The sequence below is a fragment of the Synchytrium microbalum genome, assembly GCF_006535985.1.
Source record: "Synchytrium microbalum strain JEL517 chromosome Unknown SmJEL517_scf0037, whole genome shotgun sequence".
Taxonomy (NCBI): domain Eukaryota; kingdom Fungi; phylum Chytridiomycota; class Chytridiomycetes; order Synchytriales; family Synchytriaceae; genus Synchytrium; species Synchytrium microbalum.
Genome location: NW_022158386.1, coordinates 215,928 through 232,249, shown reverse-complemented (window position 1 = coordinate 232,249; position 16,322 = coordinate 215,928). Strand labels below are relative to the sequence as shown.

The window sequence follows — 16,322 nt, the reverse complement described above, 5'->3', positions numbered from 1 at the left end:
CGCTCGAGCAATTTTCGACTTTAACGGCGTTAAATATTTACAAAAGTCTACGGGAAGACATCCATTTATATATAAAATTTTTAACAGCTGCTAGCACAAGAAGAGAAAGGAATGGAATCACTCAAGCTATAATGAATGTCTTTTGTCGTCGGGCCTCGCCTGCTGCTGAAACTCAAGAAAACTTGTCAGAATCGTCAACATCAACTTTGGTCGAAACCGAATTCAACGAGTACTTTATCCCTCCGAAAACTGGATTCAAACGAGGCCGTATCCCTGCAGTATTCAGAAAACCACCACCACCACCATCTCAATTTTCAGAAGGCGTCAAACCAGATCCACTTGAAATATCCAAACACTTGCTACAACGTATTCGTAAACTTGAAGCTGAAGCATCACCATACACTACCACTGCTACTATTACCAAGAGATACACTCCAGCTCAACGAATATTGAAGAAAAGTCACGTCTACCAAAACAAGCGAGGTTTGCTTCCCATCCCGTTTGTGCTTGAAAATCGTGTCAAAGAGTTGGAAAACTTATTGGAAAGTCATGATTTTGAAGCAAACGCTGAGCTCTTGTTTGCATTGTTGGGTTTGCCTGAAGCTACTGCTGAAGGAGAAGAAGGTGAATCTGTCTCATATCTACCACCATTCTCAGTAAGTCATGCGACAACGATTGTGTGCTTTATGCAACGATGCTCACCTGGCCTCTTTGCTTTTTACTAGCCAAATTTTGGAAAGAACAATGTTTCAATGTTTGATGATGTTTTGGATATGATGAACTCTGCACTGGATGGAAAATCTGGCTTGTAAGTGAAGATGTGGGTAGAACCCTTTTCGCAACATAAGGCTAAAGGTGCAATTACTCTCTTGCTAGATTGCCTTCAATTGATGCTTTTGGCTCGACTAGAACCCTCGTACTTGAACAATGCTAAAAGGTTTAGGCCTCTCTCTCTGGTCGTCTCGCATCAACATCTCCTCTTTGTCTCCTTCTTGTTTCCGAATATACTAAGTAAGTGGCAGAGCGCTATTGAGCTTACGTTGTTGTAATGTCAGAACTGACTTGCGATGACCTCCGCTTTAGATTGAACTCATGTGAATGGTTGAATGAAAGCAACCGCATTCTTCACCGAAGCCAGAAGCGCCAGCACAGCACTTTTTTCCATTATTACTGCAATTATTGTCTCACCCGTAGTGCTCGGCGGGTTGCCAACCAACCAGCCATGATAGAGTGAAGAAACACCCATTTCGTACCATCATCACTTTCCGAATACCCCGTAGCACAACCATGACTTCCGATACCATCTAACGGCATATGAAATGCCCGCATCTGTATAATAGAGTTAGTTCCCACGCCATCCTCATAACCACATCAACCTGCAAAACAGTCAAAACAAAACCACCACCGTAGTAATGGATTTACGATAATGAAGATAGTACAAACAAGTGCCAGCAATAGGGCCAGTCACGTGTGTCCTCATTTATTCTCATTTGTGTCAGATCTGGAGCTGAGCTCTGAGGCCACTTTGTATATATTGGTAGGTTGTAAGGTGAACTTTTTCGGCACGTACAGATAGCCCCAATATAACTATGAAACTGGAATTTGCTATGCTGTTTTTGATCTTAGTCTTCCCTTCTTGTCCAGCAGAAATAAGCAGGTTATCGTTTTTGACTCACCAACGCGTAAAGAACGAGGCATAGAATCGCAGATCATTAGTATATTGATAGGAAGCCTATCATTTGCTTTCATGCCGCAGGTTTGGAGTCTGATCACTCACATTTTCAAGAACTGTTCTCATTTTTTGGACTTTTGGTTGACAACGAGTAAGTGGCAATTGAGCTTATGAAACAGCAGGAGGTCAACTGTTATGGAGTCTGAGGACGGAGTTGACGAAGCCCAAGACGGTAAGTGAACGTTTGTCGCTGGTGAAGGGCAGAGTTGCTTGCCAAGTTTCTGTTGTATGTGGATGGTGATAAATGTTTGAAAGATTGCAGCCTTCACATATGGATCACGCTCATTTCTCTTTGATTATAGTGAATGAACCTCCGGCACAGAATACAAGGAGGGCTGCTGCATTGAAAAGAGCTGCTTCATTAGGTTCGTGTCAATCAACTACAACGAGGGCAGTCTTGGACACATCTTCACGGATGCTTTTGATGGGCTATACGGATGACCAAGAATATGATGAAAAGTCTAATCTGTTGCCGTTCACATTCATAGGACTGTCAAACGACGAAGTTAGTGCAATCAAAAGGGCGAAATATGTGGATTCCTCCAGCAGCGAATCGGATTATGACAGTGATGATCTTGATTTCGCTCTAAACAGGAGGCGACCTTCAAGAGCCGGTCCCTCATCATCATCATCAGCCGCAGCAGGATCATCTTCGTCTGCGCGACCGCAGATACCTATAAGTACAAACAAATCGGTCGCTTCTTCTTCATCATCATCTTCTTCTCGACTTCCCGTCGTCCGTAATGCTGCTGCTGTCCCGCTTCGACTGGATATAACGGTAAACATAGAAATCGCGGCTCAGAATGCCGCACAAACAAGTTGGCCTCAAGATGCTTCACAAATAACTCAACCTCAAGTTCCAATATTATATCGACCACCCCAACCGTATATAAATCCTGATACAGGACATGTGCCACGTCCACCTGTTGTATCGAGAACTTGGACCTTAATCCCAGGCAACGACAACGACAACCGACATCAAAATAACAATAACGACAATAATGACGCTGCTGATATACCCGCCAATCCTCGTGCCAACGATAATAATATAATACAAGTACTAGACGACCCAGCTCCAAATTGGCCTCCTGCACCGCTACTACCAATAGTTGCTCCTGTACCTCTACCTCAACCACCTGTTGCTGCACCTGACATTGTAGCTATAACTGAATTTGGTAGGCCAGCTCCAGATATAGAAGGTGACCAGATGTCTAATGAGATCGCAAGAGCAATGTCTGAGGAAATGCTACGAGAGACGATACAGCAAGTCCGAACAGATCCGAACGCCGATGTCGAAAGCCAACGTCTGGCTTTCGCTTGTTATGATAAACTGCAGGCTATACAGCAGGATCATCAATTTGCTCTCGAAGTAGCTAATGCACATGCTGCTCCTGCACCGGTTGCTGTCGCACGTCGAGCAAGTCGCGGGAGGGGTCGTGGTGGTAGAGCTCGTACATTCTTTGTTCCGCGTCGCCGAGGTGTGCGTGTAGCTCCTCCAGAAATAGAGGCAGATATAATGGACCATTCAGATACGGAAGAGGAAGGCGAAGATGAAGATGTGCCTGCAGCTACAGGAAGCCGCTTCGGTAATACGATCCCGCAGAATGATGAAGTCGACGATGAAGCAATGCAAGAGTTGGCATTGCTCATGAGTCCGAAATGTAGGGAACGTGTCATTATGAACTTGACTACAATTCAAACTGTGGGTCAAGATTGTGCTATATGTTGTTCAACGATTGATGAACAAAGTCAGGCCAATTGTGTTATTGTCTCAGGTATGTTATGTTTGTATATAATGTGACGGTTTATTTGGGATCGTAGTATACTTACATCTTTTTTGTTAGGATGTGGCCATATCTTCTGCAGGGCGTGTCTCGAGGCATATCTGAACTCCCCAAATCCAAATGGATGCCCAGAGTGTCGGGGGCCTCTTCAACGTAACACACTTGTCGCAGTCAGCACATTTTGTAAGCAGCTGTATTAAACTGGAAACATCAGAATTCTGCAGTATATGAATTACAATATATTATTCTCTTTGGTACAATTATGCTGGAACCAATAGCTGCCCGAAATGTTCTGGCTTTCACATGTGCCTGTTAAATGGCCAAAAGGGATCTGAGTATACATCGCCCCTACCAGATCAAAAGTTTGTAAACCCAATAATTGAATTGACCTTCGCAAAACGATTGTTGGAACATATATGGTGTATTTTTACAGTTTTTCGTTCGTTCTTTGTCGTTTTTGCGAATCGCATTATTTCAACAAGCGCAACATGATCGTTTCTCAAGGCAAAAGGAGGAAAGCACAACCAAGATATTGTGATGGATGTGGTATACAGTTTCTTTCAGTGAAGGATTTCGGAAACATTCTTGTGAAGCAGAGAGAACTGCGGCCAAACGCGTCATCAACCACATCACACATCGCGTCATGCGACTATAACGCGGTGTAGCCTCGAATCAGAGACACAGCTGCGTAGAAATTCGGATGTATTGATACTGTCTTGATTCAGCCCTTCGTGCTGAGGCCTCTTGGTAGTTTTTGATAGATGGTAAGGTGAACTCTTTAGCGTGTATAGGTAGCCCAAATGTAAATACAGAAAGAAAACATGTAAATAATAGCCAGTAGAACGAGCAAATTTCGGCATGTTCGCAGTCACTGGATTTGCGCCTAACTTTGCACAAACTGAAGACAACATTCACTTCGACGAAGGCAGGATGCAAGAGGAGGAAGAGCCCTCATACAAGGAGCGCATCATCATTCATATCGAGTAAGTACTCTATCTTGATTGTTCTGATTGATTCGTCCAACTGACTAGAATGCTTTCAAATGCGCGTGTAGCATCGATTGCTTTTATGCGCAGACGGAAGAGATAGCTCGTCCAGAATTGAAACTTCTACCTCTGGCTATTCAGCAAAAGCACATTGTCGTCACTTGCAACTGTATGTTGGACTCGCCAGCAGTGACATCTGCATCTTCAGAATTTCAACATTCCGTTCATTGGATCGAATTCACCTCTCAGTTGAGCTCACACTTGATTGCAAAACTATAGACGAAGCTCGAAAATACGGTGTTGGCAAGCTGGAACTCTTAACCGAAGCACTCAAAAAATGTCCACAGCTGGTCGTGGTTAGTGGTGAAGACATTTCAAGATATCGCAGAAGCAGCCGTCATATCTTTGACCTCGTAAACGTCGCCGTCAATGGAAACTCATCACTGCCTAGAGTCAATGTTGAGCGTCTCGGCTTTGATGAACTCTTTATTGATGTTACCGATATCGTCTCTGCTCATTTGGATCAGGCTGGAATGGACATTCCTATTGGTTCGATAATACAGCTGGATTTGTTTCCTGATCTCGAATCGATAGTGGATGAGAATGACTGGTCGCCAATGTATTTACGATATCAGTATGGGACGTTTGAAGGCAATGTTGTTGGTGTACAACCTCAGCAGTCACTTGATCGTCAGCATTTATTGCTTGCAACTGCTTCACACTTGGCTAGGCATCTTAGGCATGTGATATACCGACGATTAAAGTATACGTGTAGTTCTGGAGTTAGTGTGAATAAGTTGTTGTCCAAGATTGTTGGGACCAAACTGAAACCAGAGTCAGTAGAATTAATGTATAGATATGTTTTCGAGAAGCAGCATTATTTACATGGTTTTCAATGCTAGTGGTCAATCAGTGTTGATGCCGAGTGAAACCTCCACATTTATGAATGGTGTCAGTCTGCGAAAAGTGACTGGAATTGGACGTAAAACAGGTGCTGAAATCGTAAACTACATAGCTACAGTCAGACCAGAATGGGATGGAGAGAAGGACGAATGGGGACATCCCAAAAAGATGCCAACGTGTGTAGAGCTACTCGAAATCGCTGACCTAAAGCAGTGGTCCAGCTGGTTTGGAGATGCACTAGGCAAGAAGATTGATGGACTCTTGAGAGGAATAGACCCATCTCCTGTAATCCCAACAGGTTTATCACAACAAATATCAGTAGAAGACTCCTTCCAGCACTGCAATACCACCGCCGATGCACGTACACGTCTGATAGAGCTAGCTACATCATGGCTCGAGAGAGTACAAGAAGAAGAATATGTCGAAACCGATAATAGTAGTTTCCTGAATCTCCTCTTGTATGGTGCTGCTCTTGATAAACAGCAGGAGAATCCATCACAATGGCGTAGACATGCCACAACACTGCGACTTACCATCCGTTTAAGAAAGCCTGGAGAGCGAGGATGGAGTGGCGACAGAGAGTCAAAAGCTACTGCACTACCTGTGGACGTGTTTGATACTACCATATCTATACCAGATCGTGCACAAGCACTAGCAGATCGACATCTAGTACCATTGTTAAGCAAGATGGTGCAGTCGCGTCCGCAGTGGGACATGACGCTACTCAATATTAGTTGCTCGGACTTTAAACTTGGACCGCCCCAGAAATCTATTAGTAATTTCTTTAGGAGTGATGACGGCAAGGGTATGGTTGCCAGTAGTGGTAGCAGTGGTAGCAACGATACACCACCAAAGAGTCCTCCCAGTAAGGCCGATATACTCAAACGGTTGGGAATAGATCCATCTGTATTCGAAGAACTGCCGATTGATGTGCAGGACGACATCTTGCAAGAAGCTCAACAGCCTTTAAATAGTAAACCTGTAAATAATAGTACGAGCAACACAACCTCATCATCGAAACGAAAGTCTGAGAGCAACACAACCAAAAAGCCAAACAAGGTCAGAACGCTCGACGCGTTCTGGACAAGTAAATAAATAGGTAAAAGACTTGTGCTAATTGTAGCTGTAAATCACTGTACTTTATTCAACAAACTTATGAAAGCAAAGAAACTCTGGGTGTCGTTGAATGCTGAGCACGATTCAAAAACACTGTTCCACGAGCACCAACTATTGCAATTTTATATTTGACCAACATGTCTGTAATCTTCTTTCGTATTACGGGCTTGGTAAGACCAGCTTCGTTAAATCCAGCTGCCTTGAGTTGGCCCGCAGATTCTCCAGAAACCAAGTTTCCAGTGACGGCAATGATGGGGCATGTCACGTTCATAGCTCGCATTCTTGTAGCTGCTTCGAAGCCATCCATGACTAAGACGAGAAATTTAGGTTAATTCGATTTTGGTTGTGGGTGCAGAAAACGAGTCATATGCAGAAATGGAGTTATGGCCGAATACACACCAGGCATTTCAAGATCCATAAATATGATCTCATAAACGTTATGTCGACATCTCTCAACAGCCTCTTCACCATTAATAGCCTCATGTATCTCCATACCAGGCACCGAGTTCAACATTCTCACAAACACAGCACGATTAATTCCAGAGTCATCAACCACCAATGCCTTTGGTCGATGATGTGAAAGTCCCAGTAAAGCGGACTCATTAGAATGAGATGTATCCTGTCTTTCTCGGGCCTCCACAATGGCACGAGCAGGGTTTAATGACGATCCACCATTCATGACATCAGCACGTAACCGTTGGTCTATCGAGTCCATAGAGCTGATCGTGTTGCTACTCGAGTCTTCTTTCATGGAGGGTTCTCGAGTTGATTCGTCAGTAGATCCTCCATCAAGGAGAGCTGCAAGCTGCGTTACGACGGGTGGTTGAGGTTTGGCACCTGTTCGACGTAGCGAATTACTCAATGACGTTTCAGCCTTGTCATCATTCTCAAATCGGAATGATTTAGGATTGAATGGCGGTATTGGGGATGACGATGCTGATTGTGCTCCGGTATGCATTTGCAATGATTGTAGGAGCTGTTGTTGGAAGATTGCAGGGGAGGGACCAGAAGATAAACTGCTCATCTCATGGAATGTCTGTGGTCGACTTGCTCGTGAAGTCGACCTTCTATTAACAGAGGCATGGTGATCTTGTGATGACAATAACATTGCTAACGTGTCCTCACGACTCATAGATGCTGATTTCTTCACTGTGTCTGCTTCGCCCGTGAGTTTATATTTGGCAAACGTTGCTGTAAGGGTAGATTTTAATGGCGGCTTGACCATAAAGTCAAAGACACCTAATGGTTGTAATGATGACACAAACTCTGCTACACTAGCTAGAGCCGATATCAGTCCAACCAGAGGACCAAAGTAACCTGATTCTCGAATGGTTTGTACCTTTTGCGTGGCAGACGGAACGTCCGTCATGTCTAGTAGGACTAAAGGGTACTTTCCAGGTGCAAGCAAGCTTATAGCTGCAGTGACATTTACAGCTTCATCAACTGCAATTTGGCTAAAGTTGGTGCGAATAATCCGTACATATGTGGCTCGTGGTGTCTCGTTTTCGTCAATGAGAAGGATGGTAACAGATGGCTGAGTGGCACCTACGAATTTCGGTTCTGAATCTGAGGAGTTACTGGCAACACTAGCAACAGACATTCTCTTGTTGGCCTCAACATTCTCTGCTGCTGACTCCAAGTTTCTCAATAATGTGGCAGATCGGGGTCTCGCTCCAATACCAATCGGACTTGCAGCATGGTTTTCTTCCGACGAGCTCACACTCCCGCTGGGTTCTTTGAGCGCTAATTCAGCTTCAGTTCTGATTTCCTGCACTTTGGAATCGTATGGGATCCAAGTATCAAATCTAAATCGTTCAAAGGCTTGAGCAATCACAATCTTGCTGATGGGTTTACGGATGACATGATTGATTCCGACATGCTGGCAGAGCGCAAACAATGCATCATCGATTTCTCGAGAGGTTACAAGGATTATCGGTGTAATGGAATCAGAAGCTCTGATACGGCTGGCAACTTCGACACCATTCATGCCAGGTAATTCCACATCCATGAATATCCCAGCCACGGACGTGCTTGAAAAGATGTTTAGCAGATCATTGCCATTGGAAGCCTCCAGAAACTTGATTCGAGGGTTTACGGACTTGAAAATATTCGAGGCAAGCTTCAAGTAGATGGATGAGCGATCAGCCACCAAAACAGGGATGGGACCATCTCTCGACATGCTCTTGACGTTGTCGGCCCTGGCGGCACTACTAGCTCTGGACATGGTTCTGCGTGCCTGCATTTCAGGAGGTGGGGCAGCAGCAACTTTTTCAGCGTTACCATTGGCAGACGTAGTAGGATGACTGTATTCAGTAACCACCGACTTGGTTCTCGCAGTTGTAGAAAACCTGGTTGCGCGAACGACCTCCTGGTCTTCGTTTGAGAAGGCACTAGAGTATCGATTGCGGATCGTGTCTGTTGCATCTGAATCTGAAATGTCCATTCCACCGGCAGGCAAGTTGGCATTTTGCGACATGTTGGGACTATTTATGGGACCTGGGCCACTTCCATTAAGGTTCTCTGGAAGGACTGTTTTCGTAGAGGCGTCGACCGGCGCCGCCTCTGCAGCAGCCAATAGATTGAAAAACTGCAACAAAGCCTTGATATCTTTTCTCGAAACTGGCTTGACCAGCGACTTTTTAATACCAGCTTGTTCCAAGTTTCCAAATTGATCTGCTTTCAGGGCATCTCCAGTTACACCCACAATAGGGCAAATGACTTCTTGATGACTCATGCGAGCAGCTGTTTCAAGGCCACTCATTCCTGAGAGAAAAGTGGAGGTTATGTATGTTAGCTCAAATCTTAACCGATGTGGAGTACTTTTTAAGCTTATATAAGCTACCTGGCATATCCAGCTCCATCAGAATCAGATCATAGGCTGTAATTGTTGCAAGTCTCAGCGCATCAGCACCATCAAATGCTTCACTTATAGTCGCTATTCCGGGGAACCTCTGCAAAATTCGAACCATCACCCGTCGTTGGATTGCCGAGTCGTCAACCACTAGCAATTTGAGTGGCTTCAGTGGTTTTAAGGGCTGCAGAGGTACCTCACTTTCAGGGTTAGCAACCGCAGACGTGCCAGTTATACCAAGTGACGTTGTAGTTGAATTCGGTCTCTTTAATGATTCAGCAGTCATTCCTTGAGGCTTTGCTCCGCGTCTGCTTTTGGAATCAAACTGTGACGGCACTGATTCAACTTGTGATGGGTTAGACTTTAACTCAGAATCATTCGACATCGAGGTCCGTGTGGATAGGACTACTGGAGTCGTTGGTCGCGGCAGACTATTTGTAGCGGCCCGTGGTAAAGTTGACCCAACATTGCGAGGTAAACTCGAAGTGGTCTTACGTGACAATGTGCCCTTGGCCACTGTCAATGTGTCCGGAGTGAATGGTGGACTGCTTGGAGCTGAAAGTTTTCGTAACCGAACTAGAGGTATGGGCTCTCCGGCCAACGGAATATTGTATTTTGTCAATAATTCGGTGATTTGGTCACGATGGAATGGTTTCGGTAGAGTCTCTGTAACACCGGCGTCCTTGTAGATTTCGAAAGTTTCTACATTCTCTCCCGGCATGACTGAAGCTGTAGTAGCAATTATGGGAATATCTACTCCAAAGCTTCTTAATTGTTGAGTTGCGGCTTGCCCATCTAAACGTGGCATCATAATGTCCATAAATCTATGAGAAGAAGGTTGGAGAAAAGAAAACTTGCCAAATGACACATTGACAAAACGCCCAAATCACTCACATGATACCAAATCGGCCTCCGAACTTGTCAAACTTGTCTAGTGCCTCTTGCCCATCTTGGGCTTCATGTACTTCTAGCCATGTAAGTTTTTTCAGCATTCGATTCAGGATGGCCCGGTTGATACTTGAATCATCAACAATCAATATCGCCATTGGCGCCGATTCGATGGATGACGAGGGAGCGATACTAACGGTACTGCTATGCCGTGTATCGAGTTCACCAGTCGCCAGTCTTTGTGAAGTATCAGCGGAGATAGCTTGAGAAGCACTCTGAATCGATACACTGTTGGGCTGTATAGGGTCTGGTTTGAGAGGTGAAGAAGTACTCTGCCCTGACAGGAGGTTGCTCTGAATATGCTCTGCTCTGAGATTTGACGAAGCCACAACCTCTTTATCATTTTCATTAAACACGGCGATGGTCGGAGACCCAGGGCCTACTTCTACCTCCTCTTGTAGACGGTTCAGCGGTTTCTCTGAGAGAAGAAGCACTTTGTTCGGCGCCGAGCTCTGGCATCTGCTTGCTCCATCATCGTTATACAAGCCTTGGAAAGACTTATCCATGTGGAGATGGGATAGTTGTCGTTGTATTTGCAAGGTGATTTTGGCACTTGCTGCTGTTTGACGATCTTGAATAGTCGCGGGATCCTTTACACTCAGATTAGGGATTGATGGCACATATGATCTGAGAGGAATACGGAAAGTGAGTAATGACCCTTCTCCTGGTTTGCACGTCACCCATATCCGTCCACCCATCAGCCGTATAATGTGATCCGTTATCGCTAGACCGAGGCCAGAGCCACCATACTCTCGTAGTGAGTTGATAACAGCGATAGCATACGGCTATATTTGCGAATTTGTGTCAAAAAATGAAACAGTCGATTTCAAAACCTTTTGTGACTTACTTTGAAAATGTGATCGATGAGTTCAGGATCAAATCCAGCACCATCATCGCGTATTGAAACTTGGAGCCACGGTATAGTTTCATCTGGGCTTAGAGCAGCCCAGTCGATATCAGTTGGAGCGTTTTCAGGAACATTTTCATTGGGCACAACGGAAGCGTGAACATATATTTTGCCATTCTCGGGTGTGGATCTATAAGCGTTTGCTAAAAGATTGTTCTATAAAAGCAGTAGTATAGTTTGTTAGTGCAATCATAGATGTCTCAAATTGCAAAGGCTATTACCAAGACTTGAATAAATCTCATAGTATCTACAGTAACGGAAGACGGCATGTTGTCTGATACGACTTTAACTTCCAATCGAATTCGATCTTTGGAGACCAGATTCTGTGCAGCTGCAAAGATATCTGATAGTATAGATTTGATATCCACCGGAGTCAAACACAAATTTACTTTTCCTGCTTCGAAAGCATTCATTTCCAATGTGTCGTTGGTTAGAGTTAGCAGGTAGTCGGATGATACCCCTATTGCAGTTAACGCAGTGTCTCGTTCAAGCAATGCCGGACCCAGTTTGTGGTGCTCTGACAAAAAGTCGACCGAGTTTACAATCACATGAAGTGGATTTCTCAGCTCATGACTAGAATTGTGTGAGAGTTTGGATGAGCATCCAGTTCTTCATCCTGTCCTTTTTGCTTCATTTCAAAAACACGATCACGCTCACCAAAGAAATCCAATGAAGCGAGACTTCTCCTCCAATGACTCACTAACTTTCTGCTTAGCAGCCATATATTCATCAAGCATCAAACGAAGCTGTCTTGTTCTCTTTTCTACAATGGCTTCGGTTGATTGCAATACGTTCTCAGACTGTGTGGCAAAGTACCATTGCAGTGTTGCCATACACACCAACGATATCAACAGATACTGGAGGTTGACCATTACAAACGTTACGTCGAAATTGAACGTTTGTAAGGCAGGTGTACGTCTCATAGGGGCGGCACACACCACACAATACAGAAAGGCGGCGAGCGACCCGCCAGCCAATCCAAATCTACTTGAGAGGCTCAGTACGAGAGGGATCGTGATATCTGGAGATCAACAGAAATATTAGCATACAGTTTTACGTGGTACCCAAGCAAGTGACTCCTTACATGCTCCAACGAAAGCTCCATAGGGAGTGTTTAAGACCGACAACACGACAACGACACCGACCAAGACCAGACAGTGAAGTAAGAATGGGAGGAGGAACATCGGGCTGCGAACCTTGTTCCAAATACTTGTGACCAATCGGGGCCACTCGACTGTCATGAAACCAAACAGGGCAATCCCCGACAGTTCAGAGCCAATGTAAACGACGAATCGAGTACTGTATAGATCAGAGGGGGCACCTCCATACACGGTATTGAGTATGGCGGAAACAGGGAAGGCTGAAGCGACGGCTCCAATAATGGCAAATATGGTCAGGGTTAAAACATGTCTACCATTCCCAGAATCAAATTGAGCGCTCCTTCGTACGGCCCGAGTTGCGCCCCATATGAATAAGCATTCAGCGGCGTTTACTAGCATGTAATAGACGGAATAGACCACTGGCATGTAGACAATCAATCCTAGAAAGAGCCCAATAGCAAATGCGATAGAGATGGTGGTTTTATACCATACAAGTGGCAAGACGGTTCTGAGAAAGAGCGCACCAATCCATACTCCAGTCGGGGCCCAAAATGGATAGACATTGTCCACTTTGAGAGCTACGGATAATTGCACTGCGGCAAACATACAAATGGCAGCTATTATCCCAGTGACCAGGACATGATAATGGAAGGGCATACTCGGCAGCCTTATGTCGTCAGATGTTCGTTGCCCTGCTGTAGATTTACCCGGTACAGTTGGTTCAGATTCATCGTCCAACACAGATGGCAATCCAATACTTTTTCGAAGCGTTCCCGTCATCCATTTGTACTGTGGCTGGTTTGGTGCATTTCGTGGTTGAGAATGCAAATTACTCTTTTCTAGTGCCTTTGAAGAGTCCTCGTTTAGAGCTCCACGACTCCAGCCTCCAGAAAACATTTATGCCGGCTGCGAGATCAAGATCAAGATGGCGAAGGGGAGGCGATCAGCGTGTCTGCTGCCAGATCTTTCTCAGTTCATAACTATTTTTAATGAGCAGCCGGATCGACCTAGAGACAATGAGACCAAAACTGTGAGTGCAGATTTCTACATCCACAGACAAAAGTGCGAAGCAGTCTTCAACCAAGGTGCATCAGGGTAAGAGAATACTCCGTACCGTGAAATTCGAACCTAGATTCTTGGAAGAATTAACTCCTTGAATGACTTCCTACCGAAAGCACGGGAATGCTCCATCTACAAGAGAAGCAGACTGCGTCAGTTCAGGATCTCAAGAGTTAGTAGCGATCACTCATGTTTAGACCAAAAACGGTCTCTATTATCATACTCTGGAAGAGGTTTCAGTTATTCAAGGTATATCGAAAGTGCTCGTGGAATGTTCAAATGTCCTCGACCAGACTTGTCGGTTCTTTGGACTAAATTTCCTAATAGTTGAGAAGACTGGTCGGTAGTCACGAATCGGCTAGTCACGAATTGGTGATTCTCTAGTATGAGATTCTGAAGTCCCAACACGTTTTCGCATCTCCGTTGTGGTATCTGAGTCGGAAAGTGGTCGAAGCTCGAAATAGGACTAGAGGGCAAAGACCAACGTCAAATGCCACCATTGACATCTCCCGAAGATTCATTGGACGCTGAACATGATGGAAATGCTGGCTGGCTCATTATAAGACTGTTGATCTGGTGAGCTTTGTTGAACATCTGGCTTTCGGAGGCTCAACGTCAAATCTAGCCAAGTGAACACTGGCCTAACTAAAACGTTACCTACTGTAGTCTTCACATCATTCCCGTGCTATTTGGAATCTATCAGCTCTACTTGGCTAGAAACAAGTGAGTTTGAAAGCTACTGCTGTTTGCCAACCACATTGATTACTGATACAGTGCGTCCAGACCTGTAGAGAGCAAAACTCCACTGACGCCAAAGGAATTGCGCTCTGTAAGTCAACGAACGGCAGTGTCATCCTATCTTCCCGTTGTCTGACTTTGCATCATAGGTGAAGGAGTTGAAACGAATGCTTTGACATTCCAACATCCGACAAGGCTTCGACGGCCGTGGTTGGAATTTTTCCTACTCCGAGGACAAGGACTTTGTCGAGAGCCTCGGCTCTGTGATCAGGACCTTATTCGTCGCCATTCACAGGGACAGAATCACATTTCTTTCCCTGTTGAAGTGATGTCTTCTGTATATTCTAAAGGTTGACCCAAAAACAGGATGTCTAATAACACGTGAATATAAAGTACTTGGATGCAGCTGCAGCCAGTGCACGCTTCTTGCGTACAGCGTCCTTTACTTGGCACAATTGTTTTAACAGCACACAAACAATGCGCTTACAGACGGCAAGAGTCACAGTTGTTTGTGTATTGTTGAAATGATGTCTTTATATATTGTACAGGCAAGTCCAAAAACAAGAAGAAGATTAGCACGTGTATAAACTACTTTGACGCAGCAGCGGCCAGGGCACGCTTCTTGCGTGCAAGCTCAACGTTCCTAGTAATATACCTCTGAATATTGTTATTTTGTCCCTTATCACGTACAATCATGGTGAGCTTAGTCAATCTGAATGAGAGGAAGACTTGTGTGAGTGGCAAGCAGTAAAGAAGCATTACTTTCGAAGCCCTGCACTTACGTTTCATTCTTGCGCAGAGCGTCAGCAAAAGCTAGTTCTGCTTCAGCTCCTTGAGGGTTCTTTTGACGTGCTAACTTCAATTCCAATAAAGTAGAGTTAAAGTTGAGCGCATCAGCAAAAGCCTTGATTCCATTTGCTTGGATGGCATTGTCTTCCAAGTTGAGCACCTGTAACCCGGTATTGGTTTTCAGACTCTCTGCAATAGCAAGTCCAGCAGGAGTCTGAACGTTGAGGTTGGGGATGGTGAGTTTCTTAAGATGTGTGTTGTTGGCTAGTGCTAATCCTAATGCTTCAGCTTGTTTGGGCCCAAAGTTCAACTTTTGAGGCTCATCGATTTGAAGCTCAGTTAATGTAGGATCGTTGTTGGCCACTCGGTCAAGTTGAGTCGACAACCATTCCAAGAGAGGATTGGTGATTACTTTTCCAGCCTTTGTAGGGACGTATGATCCTGGAACGTACACTATACATTCGAAACAGACGTCAGCAACCTGTCGTCTCATTAAACCGAGCTTCTAATGGAAAACATACCTGACGAGGCAGCAGCTTGCTCCTTGGAAGACTCGCCCTCGAAGAAGGTCTTTTTAGCAAGTGCAGCTGGAGCTATTTTAGGAGCGGCAGCAGCTACAGGTTCTTCTGCAGGCAATTCTTTCAATGGCATGACAGGGGTTTCTATTCTAGAAAGTTCAGATTTCAAAGAAAACAAGACGGCGAAAGTGCAAGAGGCTTTTACCTGGTGGAGTAGATTCCTGAACAGGAGCTACCGCAACTGCCTCTAGTTTGGTCTCGGCAACAGGCTTGTCGGCCTTAGCATCCTCGACAACCGATTCTTCCACCTTTGGTGATTCTTTAGCAACGACTGATTCTTCAACCTTGGGCGATTAATTGACAACGAGTTGGTCGAGGTTCAGCAAATACTCATAGAAGTAATTGTGTACGTACAGGAGCAGCGACTGATTCGTCCAGTTTGGGTGATTCTGCGACAGATTCTTCCACCTTGGCTTCAGAAGCGACTGATTTAGGAGATTCTACGGCTTTAGATTCTTCAGCCTTGGGAGATTCTTTGGCAACGAGAGGGCTCTCTTCCTCGGCGACCACGTTTGATGAAGTGGACAGTGGTGATGGCGACTTTGCAATTACTTCCTCGGTGGCAGGCTCTTTGACAACCTGTACGGACTCTGGAATGAGAGTTGGACCAGCAGTTTTGCTAAGAGATTCTGGGATGTGGGCGAGCTACGAGAAAGGATTGCGAGATGAGACTTGGTGGCCGCAAACTTGTGAAGGAAGCAACGTACATTATCAGCCATTTTAGACACTGTCAAACTTTATGATACGAATGAGGATTTGTGATCTGCTGTAGAGGCTTTCTTTTCTCTGCAAGTCTCCGAGTGTCGTGAAAAAGATGATTGGATTGAAACG

The 16,322-nt window shown here is 45.0% G+C and overlaps 2 protein-coding genes across 2 annotated transcripts; one reads left to right on the top strand and one right to left on the bottom strand.

The window, feature by feature from the left end:
• Positions 1-4,277: 4,277 nt before the first annotated feature.
• On the top strand, positions 4,278-6,500 carry SmJEL517_g04881 (DNA-directed DNA polymerase; the record flags this gene model as incomplete). The annotated part of the gene is made up of 5 exons (XM_031170809.1): positions 4,278-4,280; positions 4,351-4,499; positions 4,571-4,671; positions 4,782-5,337; positions 5,405-6,500. The coding sequence occupies 5 exons, from the start codon at positions 4,278-4,280 to the stop codon at positions 6,498-6,500; spliced, it is 1,905 nt and encodes a 634-aa protein (XP_031023241.1).
• A 58-nt stretch (positions 6,501-6,558) lies between these two features.
• SmJEL517_g04880 (uncharacterized protein) lies at positions 6,559-13,224 on the bottom strand (the record flags this gene model as incomplete). Its single annotated transcript, XM_031170808.1, has 8 exons — positions 6,559-6,830; positions 6,921-9,284; positions 9,364-10,196; positions 10,267-11,105; positions 11,168-11,383; positions 11,449-11,800; positions 11,885-12,248; positions 12,312-13,224. The coding sequence occupies 8 exons, from the start codon at positions 13,222-13,224 to the stop codon at positions 6,559-6,561; spliced, it is 6,153 nt and encodes a 2,050-aa protein (XP_031023242.1).
• Between the last annotated feature and the right edge of the window lie 3,098 nt (positions 13,225-16,322).